General features: G+C 44.9%; 1 protein-coding gene across 1 annotated transcript in view; it reads right to left on the reverse strand.

Annotated features, from left to right (window-relative positions):
* Positions 1 to 1,366: 1,366 nt before the first annotated feature.
* Positions 1,367 to 14,546, reverse strand: part of RNF11 (ring finger protein 11) — a 47,202-nt gene continuing 34,022 nt past the window's right edge. Inside the window, exons 2-3 of the mRNA XM_056532312.1 lie at positions 6,603 to 6,772; positions 1,367 to 3,393 (exon numbers count right to left, since the gene is read on the reverse strand). Of these exons, the coding sequence (XP_056388287.1) occupies positions 3,222 to 3,393; positions 6,603 to 6,772 (342 nt within the window). The 3' untranslated portion in view covers positions 1,367 to 3,221. The remainder of the gene's footprint in view (positions 3,394 to 6,602; positions 6,773 to 14,546) is intronic.

Genomic DNA, 14,546 nt, shown 5'->3' on the forward strand with positions numbered 1-14,546 from the left:
TGTATTAAAATAAAAAAAAGCCTATTATACTCTACTCTCTCACTCCCCTATAGCATCTGGTATAAGAGTACCTGGTCTAAGCTGACAATTTGGCGCCAGAAAGTTAAAAAGATTTGTAAATTACTTCTATTTAAAAATGTTAATCCTTCCAGTACTTATTAGCTGCTGTATGCTCCACACAAAGTTCTTTTCTTTTTCAATTTCCTTTTTGTCTGACCACAGTGCTCTCTGCTGACACCTCTGTCCGTTTTAGGAAATGTCCAGAGTAGGAGAAAATCCCCTTAGAAAACCTCTCCTGCTCTGGGCAGTTCTTGACATGGACAGAGGTGTCAACGGAGAGCACTGTGGTCAGACAGAAAGGGAAATTCGAAAAGAAAAGAACTTCCTGTAGAGCATACAGCAGCTTATAAGTACTGGAAGGATTAAGATTTTTAAATAGAAGTAATTTACAAATCTGTTTAACTTTCAGGCACCACTTGATTTAAAAAAAATTATAATAATAAAAAATAAAAATGTTTTGCAGGGGAGTATCCCTTTAAGTGAAAACACAAAAAGTTCCTAAATGTTAAGATGTGTTAAAATGTGAAACAACGAGTTTCAAAAGGACACACTTTTCTGTGTCAGGCAGTTATAACTACATTAAAGAGCCTTTTTTTTATTTTTACTTCATTTTCCAATGTCCAAGTGGAGTTTGTCCAGCATTGCCGTCTTCACATAGCTTTGTGTCATGTGTGATTTGTGTGTTTGCCGAGAAGTAATAAAGCTGGGTAGCCATCCTCCAAATGTGGCGGGTCCACAATTATCGCCAGTTTGTAATTGAGAAGATGTCTGCCAAACACGTATAAGCAAAAATCATTCCAGACATTGGAATTAAAAGGGTACTCCGGCCCTAAGACATCTTATCCCCTATCCAAAAGGATACTGGGGACCCCCCACAATCTTGCATTCAGCCCCAACTTCTTTGAGCTGCATGCCGTGCTGCAAGCTCACAAACCGCCAGGTGCCGACCACAGGACCGTAGTATCATGACGGCAGTCACGCCCCCTCCCATAGACTTGCATAGCGGGGGCGGGGCGTGATGTCACATGGGGGCAGAGTCATGACGTCACGATACTCCGGCCCTGTGGTCGGCATCGGCAGTTTGTGAGCTGGCAGCGTGGCATGCAGCTCAAAGAGGTGAGTGCCAAATGCAAGATTGCGGGGGTCCCCAGTGGCAGGACCCCCACGGTCAGACATCTTATCCCCTATCTTTTGGATAGGGGATAAGATGTCTTTGGGCCGGAGTACCGTTTTAAATCAGGGAAAGGCGCAATCTGTCAGGCACCATTGATCGTAAGGATATAAAGATAAACCTTGCTACACGAGAGCTGTTTATAGGTTTTATTCTCCTGTATGGAACAATAAACCATCAGTCCTACTGGTGATATATTATACTAAGTGATCCAGCCACAGTTTATAGTTCTGACAGCTGCGGAGCCCACCAGGCAGCTAGAATGCAGGATGACCTCAGCGCACTGTAAAAAATGTCACATATAAACAAGGCATCTCATTGACCGGACAGGACTGTACTGTAACAGACGCATCAGCACGAGTTGCAGATTTGGGAGCCGAAATGCTGAGAACAGGGACTATTCAGTGCTGGGTATTAGGCGTTTTTGAAGCAGAGCCAAGTCAGGGTTTTAGGCCTTCGGAATACACAGCTTTAATCTGATGCTGAGCTAGCAACACCACATTGAAAGGCTGATGAAAATACACTTTGATTTTTAAACAAAAGAAAAAGAAAAGAAAAAGAAAGAAAATAACATACACTGTAGTGATATCATGAACATAAATTTAACACAAATGAAGGTTAATCCCTCCAGAGCCAGCGACTGCCCAGGTCAGCGTGCGGGGCTGGGTCCCCTCTGAAGGGAAAGGGGTTAATAAACACAAAACAGAACAGGAATATGCGACTTGTGTCCTACATGGTGGAAAAAAAATAAAAAAATAATTAAAACTGAAAAAGAAGAAAAAAAAATAATCAGTCAGTCAATGTTCGGTTAGGTGTATATACACCCACCGCATCTGCAATTGGGGATCAGCAGTTGATTTTACAAACCCGTCAAAAATACATAAGAATTGCCTGGTAAAATCTGATCCCGTGTGTGTTAATGCACCCGGTAATGGATCGAGCGCCGTCTGATTCAACCTCTGCAACACGAAGAACTGCAGCGCCGCACAGGTGGGAGGAGCCTGTCCTGCAATATCAGACTTCACTTTACAGAGACCTAAGGCCAAGGAAATTCCATTTCCAATGGAAAGAAAAATAATAATATAATAATTATAATAATAATAATATAATAATAAAAGGTGCAAAATATTTCCTCCGCTCGAGGAGGAGCCAGAAGCCCGGCGCGGACGTTTCTGGGAGCCAAAAGGTTTAAAACTAGTCGAGTTGCCAGTTCTTTGTCCGCCAGTCAACAATTCGTCAAACCGATTTGGCACGGCAGTGCCCTGGACCCCCCTAGGGCCACAGTTTGCCTGCATTGAGGTCTTCTTCCCCACCCTGGCCCATCACTATATGTTGAAAGATATAGCATGAAGGTGAAGAGTATGTATCTACAATGATTTAAGCAAGAAGTTCGGACGAAACTTGGGCAAAAGAGCAGCTCCTCTCGTGAACGTCCACATCGGAAAACGATAAGCCGACAGTTCTGGGTGGATCGCGCCCGTTCCGGGCCTGATAATTGAGTTTATGTCCAGAACAAGGTTTCACCCCCCCATACACGGACAGACACAAACCTTCACAAACTCACTTGGAACAACATAACCGGTTATTACAGGGGAGGGGAAAGGGTGGAAAGTGCCGAATATTTGTGGAAAGTAAAGGCCGGAAAAAAAATTAGGATCAGCATACACCTTACTAGTTAGGCCTTGTATCCAAGGATAGGAACACTTAAAGAGACAGGACATCATTACTTGAGCACGTGTTAAGATCCAAGAGGAATTGATCATTTTCGGTAGAACGGGAGCTGCTTGCTTGGATCTTGTGGCAAAGTCTGCGGTAAAAGAAGATTCTTTCCGATATAGGATATTCGGTGTTTGCTCTAGTTTTCCAGCAGATATGTGGGTTCTAGGGCCTGTGTGCATTCTTCTATTGGATCTTGGGGCTCAGACGGGCTGAACCCCCCCCCCCCCCCCGTCAGCAGCCTTGTCCTGTTTGCGACGTCCAGGAGAGAGGCTCAGTTAGTCTCGTAAGAGGAAAGCAGTGCTGCGTCGACCGGCTCCATGCAGGAAGGGCAAGTGAAGGAACGCATTAGCCAGTCGTCTATACAGTCCATGTGGTAAATGTGCATGCAGGGTAGGAATCGTATGGGGTCGCCATACACAAAGTCCATCATACAGATCACGCACCTGCAAACGAGAGAAGAGTTAGTCAGGGTAGAATAAGCGAGAGATCAGGTATCTTAGGTAAATCGTTCTTGTCATCATGGTACGGCAAACGGGTGACAATATAGACACTGGAGAAAAGACATTGTGCCGAAACCCTTTATTAAAGTGGAACTACAACTACAGTGGACCCTCAACATACGATGGTAATCCGTTCCAAATGAACCATCGTTTGTTGAAACCATTGTATGTTGAGGGATCCATGCCAACGGCTGTCCGGGCATGCTGGGAGTTGTAGTTTTGCAACATCTGGAGGTCCGCAGGTTGAAGACCACTGGTATTGGAGGTTACCGCTCGTCACCGCTGCCCTGATGTCGCCCTCCATCGCTGTCGCCGCGTCCCCAGGGTGTCCCCAACGCTCTGGCAAGGCCTCTGCTCCCCCGGCATCCTCGCTATCCATCGCCGCCATTACCTCGCTACGCATGCCGCTCCTACTGGATGACGGGACGGCGTGCGCAGCGACGTGATGACAATGGAGAGCGCCGACGATGCAGAGGATCCCGAAGAGGAAGCGCCGGAGCCCTGAGGACAGGTAAGTGATAGTCAGCGAACCACACGGGGCACCGTAAACGGCTATCCGGTGGCAGCTGAAGCAGTCTGCGCTGCGGGATAGCCGTTTATGCGATGGCCCCGACATACAAAAGCATCGTATTTTGATGCTGCCTTCAACATGCGATGGCCTCAGAGGCCATGGTATGTTGAAATGATTGTATGTCGGGGCCATCGTAGGTCGGGGGTCACTGTATTCTATTCCAACTACAACTACAACTATTCCAGAACTTTTGATCAGCGGGGGTCTCAGCACCTAGATACCCACCGATCAAAACCTCGAACAGTGTTTTTCAAACAGTGTGTCTCCCGCTGTTGCAAAACTACAACTCCCAGCAATTTGCTCATTGCTGCTAATGTAATGTCAATGAAACTACATAAATTTTATTTATTTTTTTACCATCATGACTATTCCTAGCAGATATTATGTTGCTCATCCAGCTTTGTGCCTGGGGGGGTTCTTTCCGTAAACTGACATTTATCTATAAAAATGATGTCCTAAGGGTAAGGCTGCCCACAGATATTAATGTTGTGAAGTTTTTTCCCTTTAGGACGCTCCAATGTTCTTACTTGTATATGTGATTTCAGGCTTGTTAGTACGTAAGGGTTTGCAAAGTATGTGTGTTGGGGGTTGTAACAGATGCCTGAAACCTGTACAGGCAGGAGTAATTTACCTGTAGTGCAGTGTTTTCCAACCAGGACGCCTCCAGCTGTTGCAAAACTACAACTTCTAGCATGCCCGGACAGCCTTTGGCTGTCCGGACATGCTGGGAGTTTTAGTTCTGCAACAGCTGGATGCACCCCGGTTGGGAAATGCTGCTGTAAGGGGTCACGGCTGATCTCCAAAAATTGACTAAATAATTAAGAGGATTCCCATGGACCCAGTCAATATTGCTATCCATCGATTACCCATTTTCACTCGGAAATTGCAGACCCAATGATCAACATTTGGGGATCTCAACTTACCCATAACACATTGAGAATACATGTCTATAGGAGGAAATAAAGTTAAATGTGAGCACACATTACTTCATCATTGCTGTTGAATTCAGCCACTGCCAATGCCTTAAAGGAGTATTGCAGCTAAAGAACACTTATCCCCTATCCTGCCAATTGGGGATAAGTGTCTGATTGCCGGGGGGGGGTCTGACCACTGGGACCCCCTGCGATCTCCCATACAGGGACCTGGCACTGCCGCAGCTCTGCGCGGCCAATGCTCGTGTTATTAACCTCACTGAGGTCGACAGACACTCACCCCCCTCCATTCAGCTCTATGGGAGAGGTGAGGATGCATGAACGCTGCAGCTCCGCCTCTCCCATAGAGATATATGGAGGGTGCCCCGAACAGAAAATCGCCTGGGGGGGTTGTCCCAGTGGTTGGACCCCCCCCCCCCCCCCGCAATCAGACACTTATACCCTATCCTGGGGATGAGTGTTTTATGGCTTTAGTACTCCTTTAACCCATTGACTAGTAGTGTATATTGGAAGAAGTTATTTCTGGCTCTGTTCACACTGGTGCCCTGGACACTATGTTTTTTTTAATAGATCCCATTGACTTAAAAGGGGTACTCCGGGGGGAAAAAAATTATTTCTAAATCAACTGGTGCCAGAAAGTTAAACAGATTTATAAATTACTTCTATTGACTTTCTGGCACCAGTTGAGTAAAAAAAAAAAAAAGTTTTCCACCGGAGTACCCCTTTAAGTACATGAAGAATAAAGCAGCAGAAAACACTGTTCACCAGAGGTGATTGAAACCTGATAGAACGGAACCATGACGCTAGTGTAAAACAGTGCCTATGCATTTTATATGTATAATTGAACTATAGATACATGGAAACTACGGGGGGACATTTATCAATGTCTTACTTAGATAAGAATTTTTAAAATTCCCTTTTTTTGCCTTTGTGAATGCCTACGAGTGCAACATTTATCAGTTTCTTTTGGGGTTGTTAAATTTGGCGTACCTAGCAACACCTATTAAACTTGCTCTGGTGTCCTGGGCACCATTGTGTTAAAGGGGTACTCCGCTGCTCAGCGTTTGGAACAAACTGTTCCGAACGCTGGAGCCAGGAGCTCGTGACGTCATATCCCCACCCCCTCATGATGCCACACCCAGCCCCCTCAATGCAAGTCCCCTCCCATAGACTTGCATTGAGGGGGTGGTGTGTGACATGAGGGGGCAGGGCTATGACGTCACGCGCTCCTGGCGCCTGCTCCAGCGTTAGGAACAGTTTGTTCCAAACGGTGAGCAGCACAGTAAACCCTTTAATAAGTCCTTTTTTTTAAATACATTTTTTTTTATATATATTTCTAGTACAATAAAGCAGCAGAAAACACTGTTCACCAGCGATCATGAAAGCCTAATGGAACAGAACCATGATTTTATAGGCAAATGAAATGTTGCACGATTGTGTAGAAAAGATATTTGCACCTGATTAATTCTTTACCACTGCAAAGTGAAATCTCAGTTTGCCTTCGGTAAGGCCTTTTTTTGCGTACGGACAAAATTCGCAAAAAAATAAAAAATAAAAAAATAAAAAAAAGTGTTTAGGTGCATGTGTGACATTAAAAAATTCAGTGATAAATCTCCCCCTGTATGTGTGACAGACGTGACAGAGCTTACTCCCTAATCTTCTTCTCTGATCCATCTCTCCCGGGATCATACACTCCCTTGGGCAGGTGCTGAATCAGACCTATTCGTTGCGCTATTCTGATCTGTTCCTCTTCTGTTAGCTGAGTAGCTAGACGGGTCTGGCTTGGTGTGGGGTGATACACGGGCACTGGAGCCTGCTCCTAAAAGACAAAAAAAAAAGAAATTGTAAGTTTAAAACAGAAACTGCCCAAAAATATATGACATATTGTAAATCAAGTACGATTCCTCCACCCCAAACACCAACATAATCAGTTAGGACAATGGTTTCTCCTGGTATTTCTTGCTGCATGTTCGGTAAGGAAAAGCCTGAGTCAGAGCAAAAGTGGCAGCTGCTGCAAACTGCTTGTTCTGCACTAACAAAACTAATCATCCAGAATTAGAAGTTGTGCAAAATCCACAGTATACAGTCTGCTGGGAGCTTATGCAAGAAAACCTTTGTCAATGTCATCCCAGATACATCGACGATTAGTCTCAGAGGTGTTTGTGATAGGACGGCATCAGCCATATTTTGGATCAACACAGCAGGGACACAATAGGTATATATAGATTAAAGGGGTACTGCGCCCCTAGACATCCAGGATAGGGGATAAGATGTCTGTCTGCAGGGGGCTCCGGCCGCTGGACCACCCGCGAACTCCAACCCATTTATGTTCAGAACACCGGCTGTGCCAGGCTTCGGGCAGCAGTCATCGTCACACCCCTGCATTAATGTCTATGGGAGATAAATGGAGGGGCGTGACAGCTGTGGGTGCTCCTAATACAGCACAGAGTTTGCTTCGTGCATGCAGATTACTGGAGTGCCGACCCAGCATCGTAACATTTTTCATCTATGTTCACCAAGTTTAACCTATATCCCTACTATGGTATCCGTATAATTTTCTGGATCAACATTCTGTCCCTATAAATCTACTATCCATAACCTTTCTCCAGAGATGCATCCAGACCTCTTTTGGACTCTGAGTTCACCATGACCACTTCCTCTGGGAGAGAGAGAGAGTTTCATAGTCTCACTGCTCTTACAGTAAAGAACCCCCTTCTGTGCTGATAGAGAAGCCTTCTTTCCTATACCCTCCTGTTACAGATACAGTCCTGGGAATAAATAGGTAATGGGAGAGATCTCTGTACTGTCCCCTTATAGCTGACAACTCTACAAGGCCTTTCTAGCACATTATTAGTGGTTGATTGTACTATACACTGGCTTACTGCAGTCTTATGCAATGGTTCATCAGACAGGAGGCTGAACTCCATGCACTGAAAATTAGTTCCATATATTTAAATTGGGTTTAGTGTGTGTGTTAGGGCTGGGGATGGTATGACCAAATGTGTGTATCGCGGTATTTTTTGTAACTTGACGGTTCCACGGTATATAACGGTATTTTCTCCACCTCCCCTCCCCCCCCAAATTAATTATCAGCCCAGCGCTGCCCCCATCTGGGTAAACACTCACATGTCACCTGCAAGCGCTGCCCTCCTTGTCCTCCTGTTCGTTGCGGCCGCCGGCGCTGACACTCTATACTGTGCGGTATCCCTATGCCCGGGCTGCAAAAGGTAAACTAAATAAACTAACGCATGTTCCGACGTCGGCCTTATGATGGGGACGGGAACGTCGAACAGCCGTTAGCCTATCAATGGCAGCAGCGATGTCCCGCACCGGCCGGGGATAGGCTGAGCGCACTATAAGGAGTTCTGGCCGGCTTCTTACATGACAGTGGGCTCAGCCTATCACCGGCCGAGGCGGAACATCGCCGCGGCCGGTGATAGGCTGACGGCTGCCGAAAGTTCCCGCCCCCAAGAAGCAGATGAGGCCGGTACCGGACCAACGGGAGGTGAGTTAAAGTTTATTTTGTTTATTTTTTGCAGCCCGGGCATAGGGATACCGCACAGTATAGAGCAGTGGTCTTCAACCTGCGGACCTCCAGATGTTGCAAAACTACAACTCCCAGCATGCCCAGACAGCCGTTGGCTGTCCGGGCATGCTGAGAGTTGTAGTTTTGCAACATCTTGAGATCCGCAGGTTGTAGACCACTGGTATAGAGTGTCAGCACCGGCGGCCGCAACAAACAGGAGGACGGGGAGGGCAGCGCTTGCGGGTGACATTTGAGTATTTACCCACATGGGGACAGCGCTGGGCTGATAATTAGGGGGCAGCGCTCGTGGGTGACATGTGAGTAGTTCCCCGATGTGGGGACAGCGCAGCACTGGGCTGATTCATTCATTCATTCCGGAGGGGCCAAACCGGTATTGCGGTATGGGTTAAAATTCATATCGTGCAGCACAAAAATTTCTGTATTCGGTATGTACCGGTATACCGCCCAGCCCTAGTGTGTGAGATGTCCACAACCCCCCTTCAGATATAGCTGACCGATTCCCCCGATAAACCTGTCCAGCCACAGGGAAGCTTTGCCTTGTATCACTAAGGGACTGTAGGAAAGAGTTTTTCCATTGTTGGCACAATGCAGGTCAGCCTGACACAAAGCTCAAAGAGCAATAATCTTTACACAAAAAAAACGTCAGACTATCCTGTACTCGAAGGCTTGTCTGGTCCGGTTCGATATGCATCAGCTCAGAGTTTGCACTTTCTAATGGACCACCATTCACTGCCTGTCCTGGCCAAGTACAGTCAAAGGGTCTCCCAACAAAGGCTTGCCAAAGAACACACTGTCTTCTCTCTCTTGACGATGCCGTAGTCGGTGGCTTGGCCAAGCCCACGTAATAGACTGGATAAAGATAGGCATTTTCACACCGTCACCATTTAGTTTATTTAACAGGAATCGATTGTTTTGAGTCTTCACGTCGGAGTTGGATTGAGAGGTCTGACACATCCCATTATCTCAGGAGTCTGCCCGGCCGAGCAGCCTTGGCTTAAGATGTAATGTGCCAGACAGCAGCATCTCCTCCCAGGCCAGCTGTCTCCCGAGGGTCATGCCAGTTGCTGCCGTCTTACACCATTAAATCACCAGACTGCTGACACACGTGCAATAAAAGAGGCTTCTGCTTCCATATCCCTCCCAGCACTCAGGGCTCTTCAGAAACGCAAAGCTCATTTGACTGTAAAACAGTTGTGTAATTGTCAAGCCCTTAGGAATAGCTTAAGAATACTTGAAAGGATCTCTTCTTCTTCTGGTAAGAAACATTAAGTTCATGCGGTTCCCCACCCAAAAGGAACAACAAGCGATAAGAAAAAGCTTAATGGTCTGCGATCCAGATGTTGTCGAAATACACACCTCAACTATCAAGGGGGCTGTCTTCCTCCTGAAGCCAAACACTATTTACAATTGACCACAAGGTGATCGCTAGTACCCTAAATTTACCATCCAGCCATTTGAGACCACGTTTTTTGTTGTTGTTTAAATTTTATACTTTGAGGTGTGTGAACTCCATATGTAATGCGCCTTGAACATTTTCTAGGAAGCATCAAGGTAGCACCTGTGAGGCCATGCACCTATATCAGCCAACTTAGGAGGGGCTTGCAGCTTGCCTCTCCCCTCCCATTGTATGTGTGCTTAGCCACGCTGGAGGGTACCTGGGAGGACTGTGAGTCGGCCTAATGCTGCCGTAATTGCCCACTGGCCCCTGTTTTGCTTATCACGCACAGGTAGGTTTAGCGATAGGTCCCGTGCCATTTGAGAAACCTTGACGTTGGTGTGCGGGCTCTGGTATATCCTTAACCTCTTAAGGACCAAGGGCATACCGGTACGCCCTTGGTCCTGCTCTCCTGATATAACGCGGGGTTACACAGTAACCCCGCGTCATATCGCGGCGGGCCCGGCGTCATAGTGAAGCCGGGACCCGCCTCTAATAGCGCGCAGCGCCGATCGCGGCGCCGCGCGCCGATCGCGGCGCCGCGCGCTATTAACCCTTTAGCCGCGCGCTCAGAGTTGAGCCGCACGGCTAAAAGTGAAACTGAAAGTGGCTGGCTAGCTCAGTCGGGCTGTTCGGGATAGCCGCGGCTAATCGCGGCATCCCGAACAGCTGACAGGACAGTGGGAGGGCCCCTTCCTGCCTCCTCGCTGTCCAATCGCCGAATGACTGCTCAGTGCCTGAGATCCAGGCCTGAGCAGTCATGCGGCAGAATCGTTGATCACTGGTTTCTTATGAGAAACCAGTGATCAGCATAGAAGATCAGTGTGTGCAGTGTTATAGGTCCCTATGGGATAACAATGATCAGTATAAGAGATCAGTGTGTGCAGTGTTATAGGTCCCTATGGGATAACAATGATCAGTATAAAAGATCAGTGTGTGCAGTGTTATAGGTCCCTATGGAATAACAATGATCAGTATAAGAGATCAGTGTGTGCAGTGTTATAGGTCCCTATGGGACCTATAACACTGCAAAAAAAAAAGTGAAAAAAAAATGTGAATAAAGATCATTTAACTCCTCCCCAATTAAAAGTTTGAATCACCCCCCTTTTCGAATAAAAAAAAAAAAACAGTGTAAATAAAAATAAAAATAAACATATGTGGTATCACCACGTGCGGAAATGTCTGAATTATAAAAATATATCATTAATTAAATCGCTCGGTCAATGGCGTGCGCGCAAAAAAATTCCAAAGTCCAAAATAGTGCATTTTTGGTCACTTTTTCTATCATTTAAAAATGAATAAATAAGTCCTATCAATGCAAAAATGGTACCGTTAAAAACTTCAGATCACGGCGCAAAAAATGAGCCCTCATACCGCCCCATACACGGAAAAATAAAAAGTTATAGGGGTCAGAAGATGACAATTTTAAACGTATTAATTTTCCTGCATGTAGTTATGATTTTTTCCAGAAGTCCGACAAAATCAAACCTATATAAGTAGGGTATCATTTTAATCGTATGGACCTAAAGAATAAAAGATAAGGTGTCATTTTTACCGAGAAACGGAAGCCCCCAAAAGTTACAAAACAGCGGGTTTTTTTCAATTTTGTCGCACAATGATTTTTTTTTCCGTTTCACCGTAGATTTTTGGGCAAAATGACTGACGTCATTACAAAGTAGAATTGGTGGCGCAAAAAATAATAATAATAATATGGATTTTTAGGTGCAAAATTGAAAGAGTTATGATTTTTTAAAGGCAAGGAGCAAAAAACGAAAATGCAAAAACAGAAAAACCCCAGGTCCTTAAGGGGTTAATATAAGGATATAATGGCGAATGTCTCAATTTTAACATCAGTGTTGAGGGATAGCCAATGTCACTGTATACATCTACCACAGTAGTGCACCCAAATTCCTGTATTGTACCCTAAATTTACCATCCACTAACAATATTGATACATTATAGAATGTAACTTAATTAATTGCCAGATATTAAAATATTCAAACAATTAGGTCACATCCATAATATCTCAATAAAGTATGTAACTACAAGCTATAATATGATAACCATGCACTAATGTTACGGCTGCAGTCCACAATTATTAGATTTAGATATTGTTTTGGACCTAACTGTTGATTTTAAATCTTCGTCTCCTTTCACCCTATGAGTATTCATCCGTTATTAAACATGTGTTTTCTGTGTAAAAACAAGTATAATAACGGATGAAATAACGGGTGCTAACAGCTGAATCCGTTAAGACCCGTTATAACATCCCTCCTGTATTGCTGTTTTAACACCTCTGCCTACAGACTCCCACAGCCGGGACTACTACTACTCCCATCATGGAACATACTTCTATCCATGATGGGAGTAGCAGTTCCCTGGCTGCGGGAGTCTGCCGGTGGCTGGATAGGCTACATTAGTGTTTGTACTACAACCCCCATCATGGAACAGTGAACACACTTCTGAGACCCGAAGCGATTGGACGTTACTAAACAGGGGAGTGGCGGTATGATCCACTCCTCTGCGATATACGATGCATTTTACTTTCATTTTTTAAATAACCTGCCAGGAGCCCTGAATGGCCAATGCTGAAGAGCCATTCAGGGCTCCTGGCGGTGTTCTAAAATAGAAGCGCTGCGGGCTATATATCTGGCCCCCACAGTGCTTCTATATATGTTTCCCCCCACAGTGTATATTATACACATACATACACACACATATATAGTCCCCCGAAGCGCATTTATATATTGCCCCCCCTGCAGCGCTCTCATAAGCCCCCGGCAGCGCTATGAATGAAAAGTATTCTACAGCAGCGCATCTGGCATCGGACATATAGTAACCAAGTGTAAAAGTAGTGGAATGTCACTTCTCTTTTCTGCGCCACTGAAGTCAATGGGATCTGTTTTTTTTTCTTTTATAGGGGTACTCAGGTGGAATTTTTTTTTTTTTTTTTTTTTTTAAGTCAACTGGTGCCACAAAGTTAAACAGATTTGTGAATTACTTCTATTAAAAAAATATTTAGCCTTCCAGTACTTATCAGCTGCTGTATGCTACAGAGGAAGTTCTTTTCTTTTAGAATTTCCTTCCTGTCTGACCACAGTTCTCTCTGCTGACACCTCTGTCCAATTTAGGAACTGTCCAGAGTAGGAGCAAATCCCCATAGAAAACCTATCCTGCTCTGGACAGTTCCTAAACTGGACAGAGGTGTCAGCAGAGAGCACTGTGGTCAGACAGAAAGGAAATTCAAAAAGAAAAAAAAAAAAACTTCCTGTCGAGCATATAGCAGCTAATAAGTACTGGAAGGATTAAGATTTTTAAATAGAAGTCATTTACAAATCTTTCTGGCACCAGTTGATATAAAAAAAAAGTTTTCAAGGGGAGAACCCCTTTAAGGGTAACACTGCTTTGTTTTTGACATAAATAATTGACGGAGTTATAAGCCATGTGAACGTGGCCTAACGAATTCTCTTCTTTACACCTCCCTTTAAAATTGATGATGCAGACACGGTTGCATAGATAAATACAGCCTTACCCTTTACAAGTCATTACTACAGAAGTGTAGGCTATAGTCCTGCCTTTCTAGAGGAGTTCATCACTGGGCTCTCTTAGCCGCTAACAATCAGAATAGAGCACATATCAGGTATTGGGTGTAGATATTCTGTCCTCCCAGAGGTATAGCGCAAGTATCCGATTTTCTCCGCTCAAGTGCAAGAAGCTCTTATAACTAATAGGTAAATCGAGCATCCTTGGAATTTAAAGGGCACGGCAGGTAGATAATGAGACAAGACACAAAATGGATCCCTAACAACTCAGGCCATTTTCACTTGGCGGAATTTTTGAGGGAAATGTGTGGTTTCCATAGACGGCAACGCATTTCTGAGTGGATTACACAAAAAAATTAAATAAAATGTAAATTCTTTCTGCAGAGACTGGAATCAGGGATTTTCCCTGACAGATGTTTCTGCCGCAGTATACAGCTAGAGCCAACTGGGGGGAGAGGAGGGGTCTTAGCTGCCAGGAGAAATCTGATAGGTGATTTAGTTCACAGGAAGTCAGCTGACCAAGGACAGACCACTTCCTGAGACACAACCCCGTCATTTTTCTAGAAGTCTGAGTACTGGTCAAGTAATAAAATATATGGATGCAGCAGAGCTGGTATAAAACAAATGGCACTGCAGGAATAAAGGTGGTGGGCGTGCATTATTTGGAAACAAACAAACCTAAAGTGCTTCTTTAACTTTCATGGAAACTATTAGAAATACTGCTCATTGCATAGTGCAGAGACCGGGGGAAAGCTAAAAATACTGTAGATAGTGATTACTGTGGACCACAAACCACCGCACTCCACCCTGATCCACAATAACTACAACTTACTAACTCTATCCTGTCTGGATACCAAACACCCTCAGCATCATGCAGCAAAAACTTCTAAAAAGTAAAACGTGTAGGTTCTGGTGAATACAGTGTTTGATGATCACATCACACACACACGTAGAAGTTTTGTTTTCCACTATATAAAAGTGGCATGCATCTGAGGCAGTGTTTCTCAACCAGAGTGCCTCCAGCTGTTGCAAAACTACAACTCCCAACATGCCTGGACAGCCGTTAAAG

The sequence above is a fragment of the Hyla sarda genome, chromosome 7 (assembly GCF_029499605.1).
Source record: "Hyla sarda isolate aHylSar1 chromosome 7, aHylSar1.hap1, whole genome shotgun sequence".
In the NCBI taxonomy this organism is placed as follows: Eukaryota; Metazoa; Chordata; class Amphibia; order Anura; family Hylidae; genus Hyla; species Hyla sarda.